The 22084-nt window shown below is 40.6% G+C and overlaps 2 protein-coding genes across 2 annotated transcripts; both read left to right on the forward strand.

Moving 5' to 3' along the window:
• Positions 1-4435: 4435 nt before the first annotated feature.
• Positions 4436-10281, forward strand: LOC108167087 (uncharacterized). The gene is made up of 5 exons (XM_081613335.1): positions 4436-5423; positions 5834-5862; positions 7511-7831; positions 8384-8492; positions 9016-10281. Exons 1-5 carry the CDS (start codon positions 5404-5406, stop codon positions 9137-9139), a joined length of 603 nt encoding a protein of 200 aa, XP_081469461.1. The 5' UTR covers positions 4436-5403; the 3' UTR covers positions 9140-10281.
• Positions 10282-10375: 94 nt separating this feature from the next.
• On the forward strand, positions 10376-17805 carry LOC145554056 (uncharacterized). Its single transcript, XM_081613320.1, has 4 exons — positions 10376-13482; positions 14449-14619; positions 15931-16025; positions 17458-17805. Exons 1-4 carry the CDS (start codon positions 13134-13136, stop codon positions 17554-17556), a joined length of 714 nt encoding a protein of 237 aa, XP_081469446.1. The 5' UTR covers positions 10376-13133; the 3' UTR covers positions 17557-17805.
• The last annotated feature ends 4279 nt before the right edge of the window (positions 17806-22084 follow it).

A 22084-nucleotide genomic window follows, 5' to 3' on the forward strand; every position in this document is an offset into this window, starting at 1 on the left:
GGTTTCTGTTCTGTATATAAAGGATTACCTGAAGAATGAACATGGGTTGATAACATCCGCAGCGGGCGCGCAGCGGCGCTGTGTTTTGAGCAGGAAGACGAAGAGGAAAAACCCCAACCGGAATCCGCGGCGCAGTGAGGATTTCCATGATAACAATGGCTGATCGATCATTTTTATTAGCAACAGACAAAGAGTATCAGAGACTGAGAGAACGATGAGATCCTGGCAGTCTGAGAAGCAGCTGCTCAGAGATCCAAGCAGGAGAATAGCGGCGCTGCGTAGCTGCAGGGAGTCGATCACTACGGGGTGAGGCGGAGCCACTACTTTACTTTAGCAGCTAGTAGTAAACAGCTTACAGCCACGGCTAACTCCGGGAGCCAAGGTAGAAAAGCCTTTTTCCCCATAGTCCAGAAGACTGCATTTGTGGCTGCATTTTTACTCCAAAATGCAGTCACAGTGTCCAAAAGAAAAAACATAAGTGCAATCATTTGCATATTGAGTCTACAGAGGCTGATAATCTCCCCACTCTGCTCCTGGATTACCGTTTAAACTTTTGAGTTTTATGTCAAATCCACATGAATTAAATGACAGAAACTAATTCTCTCTTGATTCATTTTGGCACAGCGAGAACCAGGAGAACGGAAATGACCTGGATTCAGATTCTGACCCACTGGGTCAAACAGAACATCATTCATTACAGGGAAACGTGATCAATGTGGAACAAATGAAACCATAGAAAATTTTATGATGTGATGTGGAAGACAGAGAACAAACTGATTCATAACCTGGGAAAGTTAACCTGGATGATATGAAGGATCTCCCAGGCAGTAATTCACTGTATCGTTGTTTTCTAACCACCACAAAACGAAACAGAAGTAGTAGGGGCTGTGACAGAGCTGCTGTGTTCTCCAAAGGCTGCATCTGAAGGGGAATTACACCACAGCGATGCCCCTATTGGTCCTTCTCCTCCTCGTGCTCGGAGGTTAGGTCTGGTGTGTCCTTCACTCCCCATCGTATCCCACAATGCATTGCAGGCCAGCAGTATTGAATTCTGGCAGGACGGGAATAAAGTTAAAGGCTAATCCGTCCAAATTCACTGCGGTCCTGTCTTGTCTCCCATTGAGAATGTGGCACATTATGAAGCCAAAACACGACAACAGAGACCCTGGATTGTTGAGCAGCTGAAGCTGTTCATCAAGAAAAAGCGAGAGGGAACTCCACCCTCAAAGCTTCACCTGGAGAGGCTACTAGCTCCTTCAAAGGATGCTGCCTCCCAATTTCTCTTTGAATATGCGTCACATTGATGTGACATACTATTCTAATGACTCATCCATTTCCGGAAACCCCTGTTGTTTTAGCGATTATTAGCAATAGCTAATCATTTAGCTCAGTCGATCATAGTTATCAGCTCATGAAGTAAACAACACCTGTGGACAAATTCATGTCTGGTTTAGGCTCATGGTATGGGCATTTGTCAGGTCTATAATTTAGTGTTTGGTATCATCTTAAAGGGGACACTTTTGGCTTTCAAATAATCAAGGTTTTGAGTCTCTCTGACCAACACAGAGGTCACTAGAGAAAAAAATAATAAAAATGTTTTCATTCTTTTAGACTAAACCAGCTTAGTGGTTAAATAAAACCACTAAGCTGTACCCATTAAGCTTCAGGTGATCCACAAACAAGTTGTTCATTATTTGGGAAATTGTTTCCATCTATTCACTATCTAACACTCTTATCCTTATGGGTCTAGAGGGGGCTGGTGCTGATCTGCAGCAATCATTGGACGAGAGGTGGGTTCACCCTGAAGTCCATCTCAGGACAATTAGAGAGGCCAGTTAGCCTGACTCATGTTTTGGGACTGTGGGAGGAAGTTGGAGTACCCAGAGAGAATCCAGGCATGCACAGGAAGAACAGACTGCATTCAGTGTCATCATGCAAGAAACAATCCATGGATGGAATAATCTGGTTACCTCACTATGTGGCTGACCTTTGACCCCCACCAGCTGCATTAACCCCAGATCATAGTGCGGCCTTTACAGGCGGCTACAATAGTCTCTAGGCATGATGGGAGTTCATCTCTCCCTGAAGCACCCATCACTGTGGAAGAGGGTAAACCTGTACTCATCACTTCCTCCATCATGTTGCATCACTGTCAGAGCGTCCAGGACCTCAGATTGTTGATCACGTCCTGTTCTGGCTCTTTCTGGTTAACACAGTTAGAACTCACTTGGTGTTCTGCTAGAAGAAGAAAAACCTGCTGGTTGTTTCGTCTCATCAGTAAAGATTCAAATGTAAAATTCTGATGATGATGCAGAATAACTGAACTTTGTTTCTCTCCAGGATCCAGATTTGTGTCTTCATCCTTCTACACTCTGGTAAGTAAGAACTCACTTCTGTTTCCTGTTGGGTTTGGTAGCAGCAGCCATATTTAAAATGATAAGACAGCTCAGGGTTTTGGAGAAGTTATGTTATGTACTCGCTCTCAACGCCTTATGTCAACACAAAGTCTAAAATACAATGACAATAGAGGGCAGGACTGTGGATTCTTTCAATAAAGCCTTTTCTGTCTGTGGGATCAGACTACTACCTGGTGTAGTCAAATCTATTTAAAGCTAGGATTCAAATCTGTTTCCTCATTGCTGTTTAACCTCTTCTATCCTCCATTTTATACCCAGATCCTAAACCAGAGTGTTTCTGTTTATCATCTTGTTTTTGGTTATTTCAAGCAAAGATGCATACTGTTTTTATAAAAGGCTGATATAAAAGGAGTGAGGCTTTAGGCTCTGGTTCAACCAATCAGTAAGTAGCATCCTCTTAACTGCTGATAGATCAACTTATTTATATGCGACTGGTTCATTGGATCTGTGGTTGATAGTCTGATTTAAATATAAACTGGTTGGGGTTTGGTCATGATCCTGATGGACGCCACCAGAACCTGTTGGTCTGTTACTGAAGTGGATCTCTCACTGGTTGTGTTTCCATTACAAACTTTGTTGATATTCTGCTAGCATAAAAAAATCACACAATTTTGCAATCATAGTTTTTCATTAAATGAATAACACAATTAAAACATAAATGTCATGTCTCCTGTTTTGGCTGGTCATAACATCCAGCCAAGTCTCCCTCTGTCCCGATGTGCTCCTGTATTACTATTTTCTTGTAAATTTCCCATGTTAGTGTACTTATCTCGCAATACCCCCTTCCCTGTTCTTACATCTCACGGTGTTATGGTAGTTTTCCTCACACCTCCACCACTCCCACCCTCCCGCTCTGGCAGTAGCAGCAGACAGATAAATACTCCCCATATTCTCAAGTCCAAAATATGATTAATTAAACTCACACGAGAATAAGTTTGTTTGTGTGATAAGTCATGAAAAACATGACTTATCACATGTTTTGTGTGATAAGTCAAAATGAAGATGAAAAGACAATATGAAGATGATTTCATATTGTTATCTTTTTCGTCTTCTCTTCCAGTTGTAACATCCGGCTGTTGATCATGTTATTTGTGTGATGCAAAAAACTCTTTTTATTACAGTTTTACGAAACAAATTAATTCTATACGGCTGAAAAACCACCTTATCCTACCACCAAAACTTATAAAAACATGTTTTTTTTAAAAAAACAGAACAGCACCTAGCTGCTGTTCTGGTGTTTCTGTGGTCTTCATCTCATTCTCTGCTCTCCCTCAGTGAACTGCCAGGATCTCAAAGCCATTGTTGGAAATAGTGCCATGCTGCCCTGCTCTTCTACTAGCCCTACAAAGGTGGACGTGTTCTGGAGGGACAGAAACGACAAGGTTCTGCTCGACATCAAGAACGGCTCTGAAGACCTGAATGTCCAGAACCAGAGGTATAAAGGTTGAGTGTCCAGCTTCCCAATAGAATACCAGAACAAGAACTTCTCCATCAATTTGGGGAATCTGACGCCGGAGGACACTGGAAACTAGGAGTGCAATGTCGTCATTGATGGTGTTTTAACGCGCACCAAGATAAAGTTGGAGGGTGAGTTGATTTTTCAGTGAAGCAGAAATCAGTCTGAGAAGTTTTCTGTGAGTCAGACGACTAGCAGGTCATATTCAGACGTTACCTGGAAACTAATCCCACAGAATCTGTTTGAATCAGTTTACTGATCATTTCTGAATGTTTCTGTGGTCAAAAGGCTAATCTGCTGTTTCTTTCCTCACGATCCGTCTGTAGCACACGGATTGTCCTGCAGATGTTGGTCCTCTCTGCTCTCAGTCTGATCATCTACTGATGAGAGGAAGTTTAAACGTCACTGCTCTGCTACTTTCAATCATATTTTTAACTAGAGGCCTGCTACTTAATAAATATTTTTTTATTCCTAAGCATTTCCTTTATGTTTAAGGTTCACTCATCTCTCTGTCACATTTAAACCCATTTGTCTTTAAAAAAAAAATGGGTGTAAAAGTATTTAACTGGAATGAAGTTAAATTTCCACTAGACAGAACAGTAAGGATGTGCTAAGCCATAAATATAACTGATAATTGAAAACTAAGGAGCATCTGCCTGCAGCTATACTGTGTAATTATAATAATAATACATACACCCACAATATCAACTACAGACCAGTTGCCCTGACAATACACATTATGAAGCTCCTGGAGACAGTCCTGTTGGCCCACCTGAATATGTTGTGTTGTTTGCTTACTCTATCACCTGAATAAGCAGACAAGCTCATATCAAGACCCCTTGCAGTTTGCTTATCGCCATGGAGATGGAGTTCAAGACACCCTCACAGAGCGGCCGACCTGGACCACGGCGGGATGGGCTGGGAGGAGGGGTGCTGCGGCGGCAGCGCGTCGTTTAACGTGTTACCCCGAAAGCAAAGGAGTTGGGCACAATATCGCAACACAGTGAGTCAAACAATGACTGGGGCAGCCTACTAAATAAAGTACTTGGGGACAATTTCTTTATTATAACATATCCACATTAATAGAAATACTGAACAAATCGCGTCCCGTATCGGTTCAATACGGGACGGGTGGCAATCCTAGCAGGAAGCAACTTGAAGTGAGAGTCCCGGAGGTGCGCTTTTATTTTGGAAGGCGCTCTGCTTCCATCCATCCATTTTCTTGCACTCGTGTCTCTCGTGAGGTCGGAAGGAGTGCTGGTGCCTTTCTCCAGCGAGACACTTCGGGCGACCGCCGGTCTGTCGCAGGGCGCTCTGCTTTCAAACTGAAATTGTGGGTTCTCCACTGATGGCAGTAAAATTCCCAATAAACCGGAAATAGTTTACTGTCATTTCCGAAGAGGCGGCTAGTAGCATTACGCATCTTCCGCTAGGTGGGTCTCGGTGTGGTACTTTGTGTCCGAGTCTTATATAACTTTATAAAAGTTAAACATTAAATGTCTATTCAGTTTCTATAAACTTCAAGGAGTGATGAAGTTACATTCCACAAGGTTTGTTGTTCTGGTTGTTTATATAAAGCTAAAAATGTCTGAATGTTGATCAAAGAACAGTAACGGAAGCGTCGCAATGCTAGCTAGCATGTTGGGTGTCCTGGTAACTATCAATAAAAGTTCAACAGAAACCCAGCAGACCCGGTTCTACTGGTACCGGGCCATAGATCAGATTTATGACTGATGAACCCGATGAGTCGACTTTACAGGCCTCAACCTGAAGCCTGAAATATATCTGGTTAGCTAGAGCTAGCTTTCGATTTGAACGTCATCATGTAATTCCAGCCACACCCAAGAGTTTGTGATACCAGATTATAATCCAGCGGTGGTTTCTAAACATCTATATCATTGTTCTGTTCTGGTTGTTGGATCCAATTTGGTGAAACTAAACTCTGCTTGTTTCTTTCCAGGCTTTGGATCTTTGTGTTTATACAGTCAGGTCAGTCTGAACACACTTCCTGTTCCTGTTGGGCTTCATATCAGTAATCAATCCATGTGGCCTCTGGCACTTCTAAACTCACCAGCAGGATTGGCCACAATTTTCTTGATTTTATTAAGAATCCTTCTTTGCATCATCATCTGCATAACTTCCACAGTCATCCTCAGAACAGAACCTGTCTTCTTTATCAGACTGTTGAAACTTTCTCCTTGTTCTGATGCTGCAGACCCAATAGGTGACAGATGAAGAGATTATTCTGTCAACATCAGACTGATAAAAGATCTGCAGCATGTTGTTGCAAACCTTGAAGGATCTTAGCTTCCTCCAGTCTGCTCTATTCCTTCTTATAGACGTGAGGCTCCACCCTGGAGTTCCTCACAGAGCAAATTGATACGTCCTTGTCTGCTTCCCACTGCAGCCTGAAGTGACCCAATTCCGATTTTTTTGGCAATTCCGATTTGTTTGCCGGGACCGTTCACACTGCCACACATATGCGTCCTGTATGTGTTCTGCAGTCTGAACGGGCAAACAACCTGAAAGTGTCCTGCATGCGCACTAGAGGGCGCAATAGCGTCAGCGTTCTCAGTGTTCTGCCAGCCGCCATAAAAAGAAGAAGTGCTCAGTGTTTAAGGAAGTAAACATGGAGGCTAACAGTGGAGCTTAGCTTACATATTTGGAGCAGCATATTAACAACTTGATCATCATATTGTCCATCATAGTTGTTGTTTTTCTTCCTGCTTGCGCGTATCAGGACGCAGAATAGTGAGATTTGTTGAGTATCAGTGACGTTCAGTTCGGATGAATGCGACCTGAACGTTATGTCGCATTTGAATCGAATAAGTATCGGATATGGGTCACATTGGAAAAGAATCCGACCTGTGCTGTTCAGATCGTCATGAAAGGATCAGATACAGGTCGCATTACGTCAAAAAAAATCGGAGTTGGGTCACTTCAGGCTGCAGTGTGAATTCACTCTTGTCATGGTAACAGGTCTACAGTCATCGATAACTGATGAGTGAGTTTTCTTAGTTACTGGAACCAGACAGGATGTCTTCCATAACAGTGAACCTTCTCTTGGGTCAGGCTAATGTTGAAGAGATGCTGCAGAATCCCACAGAGCTGATCTGCATCTTCAGGCCTTCAGAGCTGAAACCATCCAGACCTGGTTCTGGGGCTGACACCATCTGAATGTGCAGCCTGGTTCCGGCTCAGTCTCTCCAGCTGCATCTTCACTTCTAGGTACAGAAAAGTGGAAGAAGGAAGCAAAGGGACCAGCAGCATCTCCTGATTTGGTTGAAGACAAACTTGTGAAAGCAGAAGAGGCCCCAGATCATTTCTGAATGTTTGCAGTTAACAATAGTCAACCTCATTGTTACCAACTCAGTGACTTTCTTGTTATATTTAGTGACATTTCAGACCAAACAAAATTAGTATTGGTCAAAATCAGAATTGGCAGGTCAGACGTTTCAAAGATGGTAATCAACCAGAAAACTGTAGTCAGTGCATCTCAACTCTGACCTTACAGGTCAGCCTGTTTGCATGTGATTGGTCCATGTGGATCTTTTCTGTGGTTGATGGTTTGATTTAAACACAAACTGGTTGAGGTGTGCTCATGTTTCTAGTGTTGCTGTCCTCTGCTCTGTCTCAGTGATCTGCCAGGATCTCATTTTGGAAGGCATCATTAAAAAAAGCATCCTGCTGCCCTGCTCCTCCAGTAAGCCTCCACCACTGGAAGTTTTCTGGAGGGACAAAAACAGCACAAATGTGCTGAACATCAATGAAGGAAAGCCTGACCTGGAAAGCCAGGACAAGAGCTATAAAGATCGAGTGTCCTGGTCCGAAACAGAGTTCAAGAGAAAGAACTTCTCCATCATCTTGGAGAACCTGAGCAAAGAGGATAATGGAAACTTTGAGTGCATCGTCTTTTCTGGTGATGATGGTGGAACAAAAACCAAGATAAAGTTGGAGGGTGAGTTGATTTTTCTCTCAAGCAGCAGGGCAGAAATCAGTCTGAAAGGTTTGCTGTGAGACGACTAGAAGGTCATATTCAGGCATTAACTGATGAAAAAGAATGGAAAACTGATCTCACAGAATCTATTTACTGATCATTTCTGGTCCGTGTATTTTCAGGCAGTTCGTTTGAATTGAAAAATGAAAAAAGACTAGTTTTTTTGTTTTCCGTTTAGAAAACCGAAATCGGATTTTTGGCTCGTTATCCGATTTCCAATTTAGTTCACAAAACGAAAATGGAAAAGACGGATAACGAGCTGTCAATTTCGATTTTCATTATTTAATCTTTGACAAGTGGTGTGATTCGTAAGTTCTCTCTGTCCGGCTTACACCGGGTGTATCGCACACATTATGCAGACTGCAGGGAGACAAGCTTGTTCCTTTCAGGTTTCAGGCTATACAGCCGCAAGTCAGTTTAAGTAATGCTCCTGTGAGAAACATAATACCGGACTTCTGGTCACCGAGAAAAATGGTTAGCCTGAGTTTTTAGTTAAGTTTTTTATTTTGAAAGGCCAGAGCACCGGGGAGTGGCTTTTCAAACCATCCTGCAGCCATACCCGTCTCGTCTCTGGACCAGCAAGATGGCTTCCATTGCACTGCGCCTCCAGCAGCGACAAACAGTAAGTACACTATTAATTTGTCACAAAAAGTTGTTTTAAGATGTTTTTAGACTAGAAAGTAGCCCTTATAGCTTAATTTACGGTTTGAAATATACTCCGGAGTTTTCGGAGCAGCGTAGCTCCGCTAACGGGGCCAGGCGGCTCCAGGCTCAGCGGCCGGGTGGAGTGTGTTTACCCCGCTAACCTCGGTCTGGGCAAGTCACCTTGTCGTATTCTGCTGCTTGATATCTGATCGTAGCTTCTCAAAGTGTGACATGAAAAGTTTAATGTTTGCATATATACTATTTGATACGCGTGTCAAAATATAATATTCCTCTCTGGAGAGTTCGATATTTCTGAAGATATTAGTATCTTCTAAACATTGACAGTGTTTTTTTCCAATACCAATTATTTCCTTCCATCTGATCTTTTTGTAGCTTGTAAATTCATATTATTTATGTGTGTGAAATATATTCTTCCCTTCGATTGGCTTCTTATGTGCAGTCTGAACTTTTTAAAATATATTTTTTATTGTTTCATACAGGCGGCTCTTAGGAGGAGAGGCCTCAGCTCCAGGTTTGGATGCAGCTTCCCAGAATCTCCCAGTGATTATCTTCATCCTCCTGACATCGTCTTCTTCACTGTCTCCTCATCTTTTATATACATAAATTATAGGAATATTTCCCCAAACGCTGGCTGAATATCTCTGCTTGTATGTTATTGTAATAAAAAAAAATTATGAAAAAATTTTGTCCCTGTTTATTTTGTAAGATTTGAGTTTAAAGCTCTGACTACATATAGGTTGATACAAATTAAATATTAAATAATTTTTTTAATGTTTCTTGCTTATAACATTAAAACTTATAATTAGACTCAGTTGAGTCTAATTATAAGTTATAAGTAAACAGTCTCATGAAGGGGACAAAGGTTTTCATTTCTAATTTGGACAGTCCGATACTTCATTTATAAAAATATTAAAAAATATTGTGTGGTGTTGAACCACAGAAGAGGATAAGTGGCCTATAACATTTTTCTAACACCAACTGATGTACAAGATTATTATTTTTTTTAGATTCAAGTCAGAATGATGACCTGTTTTTCTTTCCCAAATCCTCTTCCGTAGGCAAACATTTATTTAGTTAAGCTTTTAATAATCTAATTGGCATATTTCAAACATTTCCTAATGGTAGAAATAGATAGATTTTTATATTTTGGATAACCTTTTCTGCATGCTTATTCATAACATACCAGATTATAATTGGTATGCTAATGCTATTCAGAAAGGAAAAACGTAAAAAAACTAAAGGATTTGAATGACGGACAGAATGTTCTAGTCGCGGTTTGAGCGTCTTTTTAAACCACAGCAGATTAAAGGTTGGTAAAAATTGGGCGGACTAGCCCTTTAGCCATTTACTGAATTGGAAGCTGCATTTAGAAGCCATTAGCTTCATACACAAAACAAAGTCTGAGTTAAAGGCTATCTGTGTGAAGGTATCGTGATCTAATTAATTACATGCTGATTTGGACGTGTGTAGAAAAACAAACTGCGGGACAGAGAGAGTTATTTCATAAAATAATGAAAATCGAAATTGACAGCTCCTTATCTGTTTTTTCCATTTTCGTTTTGTGCACTAAATGGGAAATCGGATAACGAGCCAAAAATCCGATTTGGTTTTCTAAACGGTAAACGAAAAAACGAGTCTATTTCCGTTTTCTCATATTTCATTTCAAACGAGAAAACGAACTGCCTGAAAATACACGGACCATCTCTGAATGTTTCTGTGGTCAAAAGGATAATCTGTTGTTTCTTTCCCAGTGATGAACTCAGCAAGTTGTGTCTCCAGCAGTCGGCTCGTCCTGCAGACGTTGGTCCTCTCTGCTCTCAGTCTGATCATCTACTTCTAACAGGAAGTTTAAGTGTCACTGTTCTGCTACTTTCAATCATTATTTATTCACATATTATCTTCGGCTTTGAGCAGCTAATCAACATTTCTCTACTGTTAAACGGTCCTCCACCTGTTACCTGTCATTTTATCTCCATAGGAGTTAAAAACTGAAGGCTGATGAAGAAAACTGATGAAACCAGAACGTGAAGTGTTCTGGTCTAATCTCTGATCTGGGCTGCTTTCTTTTTTATTTCTGTAACAGAAGGTCAAGAGTTCAAGTTAATCCTTCATAAACCACAGGAGCTGTTCCTGTTGCAGAATCACCGTTAAGTTTACTTTGTTTGTGGATGGGAATGTTTTCAAATGAAGGACAGTAATAAAAAAATTCTTCTAACATTGAACAGGTTCAAACACTAATTACACAGCATAAATTAAAGCGTCATAATTAAATTCCAACTCAACCTCCACATTTAAGTGAGGAAAAACTCCATCTTTAAACTCATAAATCTGCTTGATTCAGACATTTTGTTCTCATCACCAAGAGTCTGAGCTCCAGCATGTAGAAAACAGGAATTCAGCAGCAGCAGGAGGTTAACCATAAGCAGAAAAGGTCCTTCTGTCAAAATGTTTAAGTTGATGCAGATTAAACTCTGATTACAGTTACAGTTAGAAAACCATCATCTGGGCTGAACCTTAATCTGAAGCCTGCTAATTTAGCATTTTGCACATTTGCGTTTGTTATTGTTAAGTGGTCGTCTGGGTTTTATCCTTATTTGTGTTTCATGTTCATCTATAGCAGTTTGGGATCAGGGGAATTTTTCCCTCCAGAAAGTCAAAGGTTGACAGAAAACAAACTTTCTACATATCCAATCAAACGTAACATCACTCACACAGAAATGATCATAACTGAGAATGCTCAGTTTGTTTAGAAGGTTTGTTTTTCAGTTTTGTGAAAATTTATTATAAAATACATTTTTTTTTTTAAGATCTACAATTCAAAGTCAGTTTTTCTTTGCTGATGTCATAAACAGATTGGGCCATATTTCCATTTTGTCACATTTTTGTTTCCAGTTAAAAGTATTACATAAGAAAATGACAAATCTTCCTTATTTCTGATCAGGCACCTGATTCTGTGACCGTTACATATGTTATAAATTGTTTAAGTCTGTTTTTACATCCTTGAAGCAAACATGCTGTGTTCTCCTCAGCTTCCTCCTATTTCAGGAGGAAGCTGTTTAATCTCTGATAACAGAAAGTAAAAATCAGTTACATTTTAACTTTACACTTTATATTTTTTGCAAAAAAAAAAGGTTTTTTGTTTTGTTTTCTTTTAACCCTGCATTCTGTTAAGATGACCACCAAAACTATATAAAGCAAATCAGGGTAATAGCAGAAAGATATTCTCTGTTTTTTAGTTTCCCATTAAACTTTAATTTATTAGCAAATTCTGCTTAATGCAAGACTGTACCCTGTTTTTTATTTATTAATATGGGGATATACCTTTGAAGATGAGGTGTAAAATCTGATGACAGATCATTGTTTGATGGAAAATGCATGTTTTATGAAGACCAGATGTTTTTGATGACCAAATGAAGATTTTTTGTATTTGAAGAGAACAGTGATCAGTGGATCCTTAAAGTTTGTCTTTAATGTAGTCTACTTAACCATGTCAGCAGAATAAAACTGATTGTGTGAAAAATAAATAATTGGTATGATGTTTTTTTTGTTTTTTGTTTTTTGAACTTAATCTCAAATAACTGAACCTGTTATTTGGTCTGTTGTAAGTAATTTCTGCCACAAGAGGGAGCCCGTTCACCACTACTGAGTAATAACGTGATACTGGCTTGGTTTTTACAGTAAAGATTATTAGAGTTGTCTCAGCATTAATATTTACCTTTTAGTTTGAGTTTCAGGTGAAGATTTAGAAAGTAAAAGTTAAAACTCTTTTTATTATAATACTGATTATCTTCATGCAGATCAATGGTTTCCAGAGACACAAATAGCTTCTTCTGAGGTTCTAACAGTTTGATCGTTTTTCATGTTTCTATAATTACTGGAGAACAGATTAATTAAATTAACTTATGCCCCTGGTCATAGAGCACAACCGTGTATGGAGGCTCTAGCCCTCGATGATGTCACAGGTTTGAGTTTTGACCTCATGACCTTCACCCCGTTTTCTCCTTCTCCCTCATTACCCACTTTCCTGTCTGACCAATCCCAATCAAAGACCACTACAGCTCACAAAACTAATAAAAAACTCTGAGAGGAAGGACAAGGACTCCATTTAGAAAACTGGTTTGTTTAACTTTAGTGAACTTGAAAGATGAAAGTTGTAGGTATTTAGTGATTCTAAGGTTAAATTTGTATCAATCTGTCTACACAAAAACATGAAACAACAAATGACAAGTTACATGAACTTAATTTTTGTTTAGTTGTATTGATTTAATACTGCTTACTTGAAGTGAATGAAGTTTTCCTACTGATCTTAAACTTACTTTGCTTAATTTCTTGATGTTATAAGTTTGCTTTTTTTTAAGCAGGCTGAATGATTAGATTTTACAGTGCAGACAAGCTAGCAGCTGCTATTTTTTTCTATCATCTGCAGCAAAGTAACTGAATGTTGTGGTCTAGTCCAAGCCTGGCCTGGTTCTTGGATGTGAACATGTTTCACTTCCGTCTTGTGAGCCTGCGTTGGTCTTAGTGACTCTGATCAGACGCTCAGAGGAAGTGTAGCTCAGTCTCTCTGCTGCTTCACAGCAGAGCAGCAGCCGGTCTGATGGATCTGCTGGGGACGGTTCTGCTGCTGGTTCTGGTCGGATCAGAGGCCCAGAACCTGGTGAATGTTGGAGAACCGGGTCAGGATGTGGCTTTAAACTGCTCTGTTAAGGATGGAGTGCTATCCTGGGTAATGAAGGTCCAGAACCAGTTCAGAATAGAAATTGGACATACTGTTTCTGCAACGCGCTTTTTCTACAGCTCTCCAGACTTTAAATCAAAGTTCTTCATGTCTGGAAACCAGCTGGTGATTAAAAACGTCTCTGCTGAGGACAGCAGGCTGTACTACTGTGGGATAAAACAGAACGATCAGATCGTTTACAAACACACCTTCAGTCTGCTTCTACCAGGTGAGTAGAAAAGAATTTTAACTCAGAAGAAATTCATTAGTTTGTTTTTGTTAAAACTGTAGATTAAAACATGGTGGTAAAACATGGTTTAACATGAACTTTAAAACACATTGAGATATCAGTATATTCAATAGTTTACTTTTAAAGTAAGCTTTAGGTTAATATAAAAGAATTCTATTTTGAGTATAAATTTTAAAATATACACTAAGTATATGTTATGTAAGGCATATTGTTTCATTGGTACACTTGAGAAAATACATATTTTGTTCACTTTTAGTATATTTTTATATATTTCTTAAAAGTGTATTTTGATACAATTATATTTAAGTGCATTTAAAGTTATAATGTCAAAATTGGTCCAAGCATACTGTCAATATATTTCGTATTTATATGTAGTACTCTTAATACTTAGTATACTTAAAATGTAAAAACGCAAATGTAAGTATGTTTGAAATACAATAAAGTACTTTTTTCACCTGGGAATGCAGAACCTGGTGTTGAATGAAGGCCTGATGTTTAGTGCAGCTGATTGAATAATAAATGTTTCAGACTTGAAAAATTTCCTGCAGTTTGAAACCGTTTATCTATGAAGCTAAATGTTGATTCTGTTCCACAAGAAACAAAAAGTAAATAAATTAAACTTAAAGAAAAGTGGGCCAAGCACCGAGCTTAACAACTTGTTTGATAACTAGGATGTCTGACTGAATTAAATTAATTTGTGGTCAAGTGTTTGCTGTGTTTGTTGTGAAGTGGCGCTTCAGAAATTAACCGAATTGGTTATTATGTTCAGATTATGACAGAAACTTAGTAATAAGTGCTAACAGTTTGTGACAGTTAGCACTTATTACTCACGTTCAGACCACAAAGTTTTATCTGCCCCTTAAATCCGCTGACTTTCTTCAGACTGTTTTCCTTTTTGTCTTTTCTGAATTAGTTTGATATCATTCTAATTTTCGTCCTCTTCAGTTGTTCCCCTGGTTTGTCCAACCACATCCATCTCGTCCATCCCATCCATCACATCCACCCCGTCCATCTCCCAGGCATCAACCCCGCCCTGCCCCGCAGAAGAGTGGTTCATTCAGCCCGTCATGGCGGCTTCATTCTGCCTCAATGCCGTCCTGCTGGCTGTTGCTCTTAGTAAGGAGACTTACGGCTTTCAGAACTTCAGCTTGTAAATTCAACTGTATAGATGAGTTTTAGCAGTAGGTTGGCTTTAATTTGTTCACATATCGGTAAAAATGACAACAGTTGTTTGTAAAGTTACATAGGCAAAAACAAAAATCAATAATTAGTTGTTTTTTTTAGCCTGTAGAACAAAACAGGGCTTCATTTTTTTTTCCAAAATAAAATTTTTATCGTATTAATTTGTAAATGTAAATTTAAATTTAAGTAAAAAATTAAACAAGCAACAAACATAATATTTAGTTAGCAAGCCAAATATTTGTGCTTGTTAGATAGAAAACAAAATATTTAGTAGGTTAAATATTTAATAGCTAAATATTTTTGCTAACTTGGTAAATATTGCTATCTATATTCAGCAAGCTATATATTTAGGTCCATATTTAGTTTCCCACCAGTGAACTAAATATTTAGCTAGCAAGTTAACTATTTCGTTAAAATATAAGTATTTATTTTGAAAGCTAAATATTTAGCCACTAACAAGATATTTAATTTGTAAAAGTAGATATTTAGTTTTAAATAAAATCTTTATTTTGAAACTAAATTTAAACTAAAACATTGATAAATGGATAAATAACATGGTGAAAAAATTAGTTTGAAAAATGAGCCCCCTCTTTTTGCTGCTAACTTTTTGCTGTGGAACTTTTCAAACAAAAACCTCATAAGAAGCAAGAATTATTTGGCAAACACTGGATGATGGAAAATCAGCAGAGACAAATCTGTTCTTTGACCAGTTTAGGTTTTCATCTGTCGATCACGAACTAATGATCTGAAGATCTTTCCTTTTAATTTGGACAAGAACCAAGTGTTTTAAAATGCTACATAATAATTCAGAACATTAAAGAGGGAACATTGACAGTTAATTTAAAAAGATCAAATTATTTTGATGAATAAAAGTCATGAAATACTAAACAAAATTACTTTGATGCCTGGAAAATGTTGAATGTTTTAATATTTGATCAAAAATACCCTGGAGTCGGGGTGCTGTGGTGGCGCAGGGGCAAAGCACAACCCATTAAGGCCTTAGTCCTCATGCTGGTGGTTGCAGGTTTGATTTCCAGCCTGGAGACATTTGCTGCTTGTCTCCCCCTCTCTCAAAACCCTCTTTCCTGTCAAACTACTTTCAAATAAAGGCCACTAGAGCTAACAAATATATACCCTGGAGTAGTTACATGACAAAAACACAAAGAAATTGGATAGTTAGGATTAGACTTTATGAGGTTTTTGTTGGGTTTGTTTACATGTGACTGACTGACCGTCCATCTGCAGGTTTTCTTTGTGTCTATATAAGGAGGAACGGCTGCTGCAAGGCGAAGGACTCTGCAACATACAACATGGAGAACAACGACATGCAGAACCCACAGGTAATAATCAAACGGTCTGAGAGACGATTTCACAGTTCAAGGTGCTAAAACCAGAGACTGTTGGTGGAACACCGCAACGTTTTATGTTCCGATGGTTCACCTGCTGCTGAGATGCTGCTGCAGCATCATAGGCCAGCTGATTGGTAACTTCACCGTTTACTGTCTGTAGAGAAACTGAGTGGGACAGAAACCACCAGCAGTCACTAAACACAGGCAGAGGTCAATTAGACGGAAATCTACAGATCATCGTCTGCTGGATGTAGACGGTTCTCTGTCATAGTCATCGACAGGATTCACGGCAATAAAATTTAAATCTAAAGGTGTCTTGATGTGTTTGTTCTCCAGTGTGTTCAAACTCCAGACATGCAAGTCTTTCTTAAGAATCAGGTTTCCTCACAGCGATGTAGTTTTATCTTTAAAGGGATAGTTGGTTCCCCTGTCCATCTGGACAGTCCTCCAGCCCAGAGGTTCTCTGGTCCACTGCATTTGGGAAAACTCCACTTGTCTCATCTTTGCAGGGCGCTTCTCCAGATGTTTCAGATCTTCCACAGACGTTCAACACCAATTAGATCAGGGCTCAGAAAGTCCAATGTTTTGCTCTTAGGCTGTTTTCACCCTTGATGGTCCGGTCGACCCGGTTCTACTGGAACCAGAACTCCATCATCTGCTCCACCTCCAGCTGCTGTGGTTCTTTCTTTCTGCTCTGAGTCAAACCAACCTGTTCCCCTCCTAGCCTGTGGGGGCGCTGCACCAAGAACCACTGAAGGAAACGACACAAAAACCTCTGAAAACACTGAGAGCAACTTCCTTCTTCACCAGATGGAAACAAGATGGAGGCTTCAGACTTTAGTGGTTGGAGGATTTCTCTTTAGTCTTTGGCTAAAGACCAGGAGACATTTCTGCTGCTAGCGCTAGGCTAACCCATTAGCTTTGGTTGGATTTACATTCACATTCAAACCAAACCCAGACCGAGGTTTGGAGTACCAGAGGTCAGAGGTCGATTAGTATTCACACCGCGCCAACCGAACCGGACTCTGTAGGCAAACGGACTGGAGTTGGTTTAAACTGGACTGAAGAGGCTGGTGCAATTTTTGGCCTTGTGTTTTGGGTCATTATCTGGAAGAGCCATGATCTGTGTTGTGTAACAGGAAGTCTAGTTTTGCTGTTAATGACTATAAATAATTCCTTAGGACAGTTATTAATAAAGCTAGAAATTTTGATTAAGAAATGATCAGGCTGAGAAAATAGTTAAGTAGTTCAGTCTCAGTTATTTATAAATACCTGCCAGGCTTAGGTTTTAAATAAATCTCAAAGGTTTATTTACAAAAATAATTCTAATTAACACTTAAATACTTTAATCAACAACTCACTAAATAATAACTCAACTAATCTGCTGAGAAAATGATAAACCATATGTGGTGTCTCGTTTCAGTATGAGGAGATCCAGCTGCCACCGGTTCCGGTTCGGGTTTCATCAGAGTGCATCTACTATAAAGCTCAACATCCCAACCCAAAAATGCCTCGATACTGACTCACACCTGGACAGGTGAGCCGGTTCAGGAGCTGCTGCTCCGTCTGAGGAGAGTCCAGGACGGATTCAGCAGAGCTTCCTGCTTCTGAACGCTATGAACTCTGGGAAATGATCGCCGGCTGAAGGTGTCTGAGCCGGTGATATTGTATATGTGAGTGTATTTATTAGTTTCTGTTCTAGTTTTAGTTCCTATTTCTCTGATTTGTTTTGGGACGTAAGTGTTAATAAAAACAGGATGTCTAAATATCACCAGTGTCGGTTTTCTGTCCAACTGAAGGACCGCAGCGACCGCAGCAACGTGCCAAAAGCCCCCAACGACAGGAAACTGTTAGCTGATTGGCTAGAAGCTTCACCTGCAGGACACACATCATGTCATGAGGTTTGTGGAAAACGGACCAAACTGGAACAGGAACGTGCTAACCATTGTGGTGGATTTAATAAAAAGTAACAAAACACTTATGAGAAAATACTTGTGGGTGAGAAACAGGGTAGAACCAGCTAAGAGAAAGTCAACTATGAAGCAAATAAACAGAAAATAAACAAAGATCAGAAACACAACGAGAAAAAACCTGAATAATTCATGAATAAACCAAAGAGGCTGAGAGGAAACAATCATTAATGTTTAAGGAAATAAGACACAAGAATAATCAAAGAACCAAAGGAAACAAGGATCCAAATAAAACGTGACGAGTTGTGAGTCTAGTAGACGATGTTTAGCTTTTAGCCACATTATGGTTTTATTAATAGCAGAAGCTTCAGGAAACCTGACCCCACACATCCTGTTATGACTGAGGTTATTAATCATGGTGAAAAGTTCTGTAGATCAAGATCGGAGCTCAGTCAGTGGGGGGGATGGTACAAAACCTTCTGCCTGGCTCCAGTACCGCTCACTGGACCCAACAGAACCAGAAGCTCACTGCTGCAAACGGCAACTTAAGAAAGTCACTGCTCACATCTGATAGAGGTTATTATTTTTTTATTTTTAGCCTCATAGCTTATTGCATGAGGTCAAAGGTCGTTGAGTTTCATTTACGTTTAGACAGTAAAAGGTTTAAATCAAATATTGTAGGTGTTTTGGTGAGTTTTGGGTCTTTGTGGTTTGTTAATGTCTGCTGCACATCAACCTTCATGTTTTACATGCCGAGCTGCCTTATGGTTTCTGTATGTTTCAACATTCACTGAACACATGAGTCTGTTGATGTCAGGAAGGTTAGCCTGAACCCAAAGAATACCACATCAGAACCGGTGCTGCAGAACTTCCTCCTAACATGAAGACACCGTCTGCTGTGAACTGAGCTGAGATCAGATGGCTCATCTTTATTTCTCCTTCCAGACTCAGTCACTCTGACCGCAGTAGAAACAAAATAAAGAAGTGGTTGTTTGTATGTTTACATTCATCTTCGTCCCATCATGAGCAGACCAGTTCTGTTAGAATCCTGTCTGAACCTTCATGGATCTTTATCAGGTCCATCTGAGCCTGCAGACGTCTCCCTGATGCACGGCGACGGTTGCTACATGCACAGAACCAGCCAACCTGCAGAGCAGAACCACAGTCAGACATCCGTGCACAACCGCCAAGCTGCATCAGGTTCTGGAGACACAAACACTGACCTCAAATGTATGTCACAAGAGTTTCAGAAGAGATTTGAAAACCACGGTGTTTCCTTCACCTTCTGAATGATCAGTGGTTTTCTGTTTGCAGCACGGTCCTCCTCCACTGGAAAAGTGCCAGAGGTTAGATGTGTTGAAAGGGGGTTTCTGTACAAGAGCCCTGTGCTCCCCGCCCCTGACCCGTGCCAGTCCGTGTCACACCTTCCTCCCCTCAAACAGCTCCAGACCAACCTGCAACACCTGTGCAGACTCTTACAAGAACTGCTCTGCGTTTCTCCAGCAGCAAGGTTTTCCTGCAGGGTTTCTCTGTACGCAGACGACACCGTCGTTTATTTGCAGGGTCTCAGAAAAGGCTTTCCAGAACTTTCTGATGCGTTTCAGTTGATGGTGGAATAATCCAGTTCCAGATGGTTGGTTATGATTTTATAAGCAGTAAAACAACAAGCAGATGGAGATTTATGTGCTTTGTATCAATAATTATGATGACTTTTTGCCAAGAAATTAGCAAAAATGTGTCAGATTTAAGGATCTTTTTAAGCTTTACCTGCATCAGATGGAAATAATTCAACTGATCATAAAATATGAGCAAAATTATAGCATAAAATTAAAGTATTTAACCTGATGGATGTTTTAAAAGCTACATGTTTAAGGCTTATATCAGAATCAGGAGTCTAAAGGCCTAAAGGACAAATCTACACTCCTAACCCTAAGGAAGAAACAGGCTGTATTTTTAGTTAGCTAAATTGAGCGAATTCAAGGAGCTGCTAACCACAGGGAAGTTCGTATTACACAGTGAGTTGAATTCTAGAGAAACCTGCTGAAACCACTTCCTCTTTTCAGCGCCGCCTGAAGAAAACTAAAGGTTAGAGACGATTTTAACGCCGTCAGCATCAGAAATAAAACTCATATTTACTGGATGTAACCTGCTGTGCTTACTCAACCAGTTTATTCTGAGTAAATCTTCCTCTGATCTGCTGACCTGTCCTGCTGAGGCTCAGCTGGTGCTGCATCATCGCTCCTTCTCTGTAAACCAAAGGTCAGGGGTCAGACCCAGTTCCCTAAAATTTCTGCTGAAAGTTTCTGCTGCCAGCTCTGATCTGGTCCCATGACCCGCTGACACAGACTAACAACCAGAACCACTGAGGTATGGACCTAGCAGTCGGTCCGGACTCTTCAGAACCAGACAGAACCGGTTAGAGATCAACCGGCTGCGACTAAACATGGCTGCTTGATTCTAAATGTTCTGATGGTCCGTTTGTCACAGCGCTGCAGAAGAACCGAGACCCAAACGTCCCTCTGGCTCCCCCTGGAGGACACTGGGGACATCCAGAAGTGAAAGTGACTCAAACTGAACATCAGGGACTTTAAATGGTTGTTGGTACCAGACACGGTACCGTCCACATGTCTGCAGAGACTGGTCCGAAAGTCAGAAAACACCCAGAGTTCAGCTGTAGCTCTGAGTTAAGGTCAGGGGTCAGAGGACGACAAGAGGGCAACAGCAGCTGAAATAACCTCTGCTGATGATGTAGGGAATATTTTCTATTTTCTGGACCGTTTTGGGTTCAGAACAACCCAAATGGGTCTCAGGTGGGCCTTTGCAAGCCCAATAGCCTACCTGTGAATCACTGCTGATCATCTCCACATCTTTCTGACCCAACTGGACCCGTCCGGACCCGTTTCTTCTGACCCGCTCCTATGTCTGCTGTTGTTGATGCATTCTGCTGCAGTACTGAACTAATCCACATGGGGGAGCTGTTTATCTGCACATTAAAGCTCAGAGGTCCTGAATGTCTATTAATTCAGCAAACTTCTAGACTTTCTGGGTCAGAACCGGTCCGGTCAGGAGCTCAGGTCCAGAAGGTTCTGCTTCAACCCAGAACCTGAAAAAGGCACTAAATATTATCTGTTTATTCAACTTTATGCATAAAATAAAAAGTTCTGTTCATATGAAAAGAAAAAGTGGATTTTTGTTTTCCGAAATCAGAATGAAATGTTGCTGTCCTTTCAAAGTAAAAGCCCTCAGCTCCTTATTTACCAATCACATTAGTTTCAGAAGCAGACATGTTATTGATGAAGATGATGGTTCACATTTTGAAGAAACCAGAACCTTCAGCAGAACCGGAAACCCGGTTTGATCCAACAGAAACAGGATCAGAGCCACTGCAGTTCCTCTTGCATCCATCAGATGGCGCTGGAGCCTGATGATCGATCACCCCTTTAATTGGATCAGGAAACAGCTGAAATACGAACTTAATGTGTTTATAGAACAGAACCAGGGGCGGAGCTATAGGGGGGGCTGGAGGGCGGCTGCCCCCCCGAACCGGGCAGGATGGGGGCCCGGGTCTGGAGGTGCCAGGGAGGGAGGAATGGTTTCAAGTCGCTTAAATGTCTGATTATAGACGGAAAAAGTGCGCCCTCACCTGTTGAGAAAGGTGTATTTAATGTTAAAGTCAACAGTTTCAGTTTCGTCGTCCCCCCTCCTCTCCCCCATCAACAGTTTCCAGCGGCTGATGCACGTAAGGGGCCCGGTAATTGGCCCGCCCCCCGGCCCGACGCTGACTTGTTCCGCTAGTGAACAGAACCTCTCTCCTGGTCTGGTGTTCCTCCTGGATGTGTTTCAGGAATATTTCTATTCCTACTGACCTCCAGCCCTTTGCAGGTTCTGCAGGTTTCTGACCCGGTCCAACGGAACCAAAGGGTGGCTCTTTAGGATCTTGGAGAACTTGATGACTATAAATTAATATAAAATGTACTTTGACTTTCCGTGCTGCTTTCAGAGTAACGGCTTCCTCCTCTCTGATTGGCCCTTCAGCTCACATCGGTTCTGTTTCCAACCCGCTTCAGCGGCGTTACTGGACCGAACCGGTTCTACGAATTTATTACTGGATTCTTACAGAACTATTCTGTTATACGGGTA

Source organism: Poecilia reticulata, chromosome 2 (assembly GCF_904066995.2).
Source record: "Poecilia reticulata chromosome 2, P_reticulata-male-v2, whole genome shotgun sequence".
Lineage (NCBI taxonomy): Eukaryota > Metazoa > Chordata > Actinopteri > Cyprinodontiformes > Poeciliidae > Poecilia > Poecilia reticulata.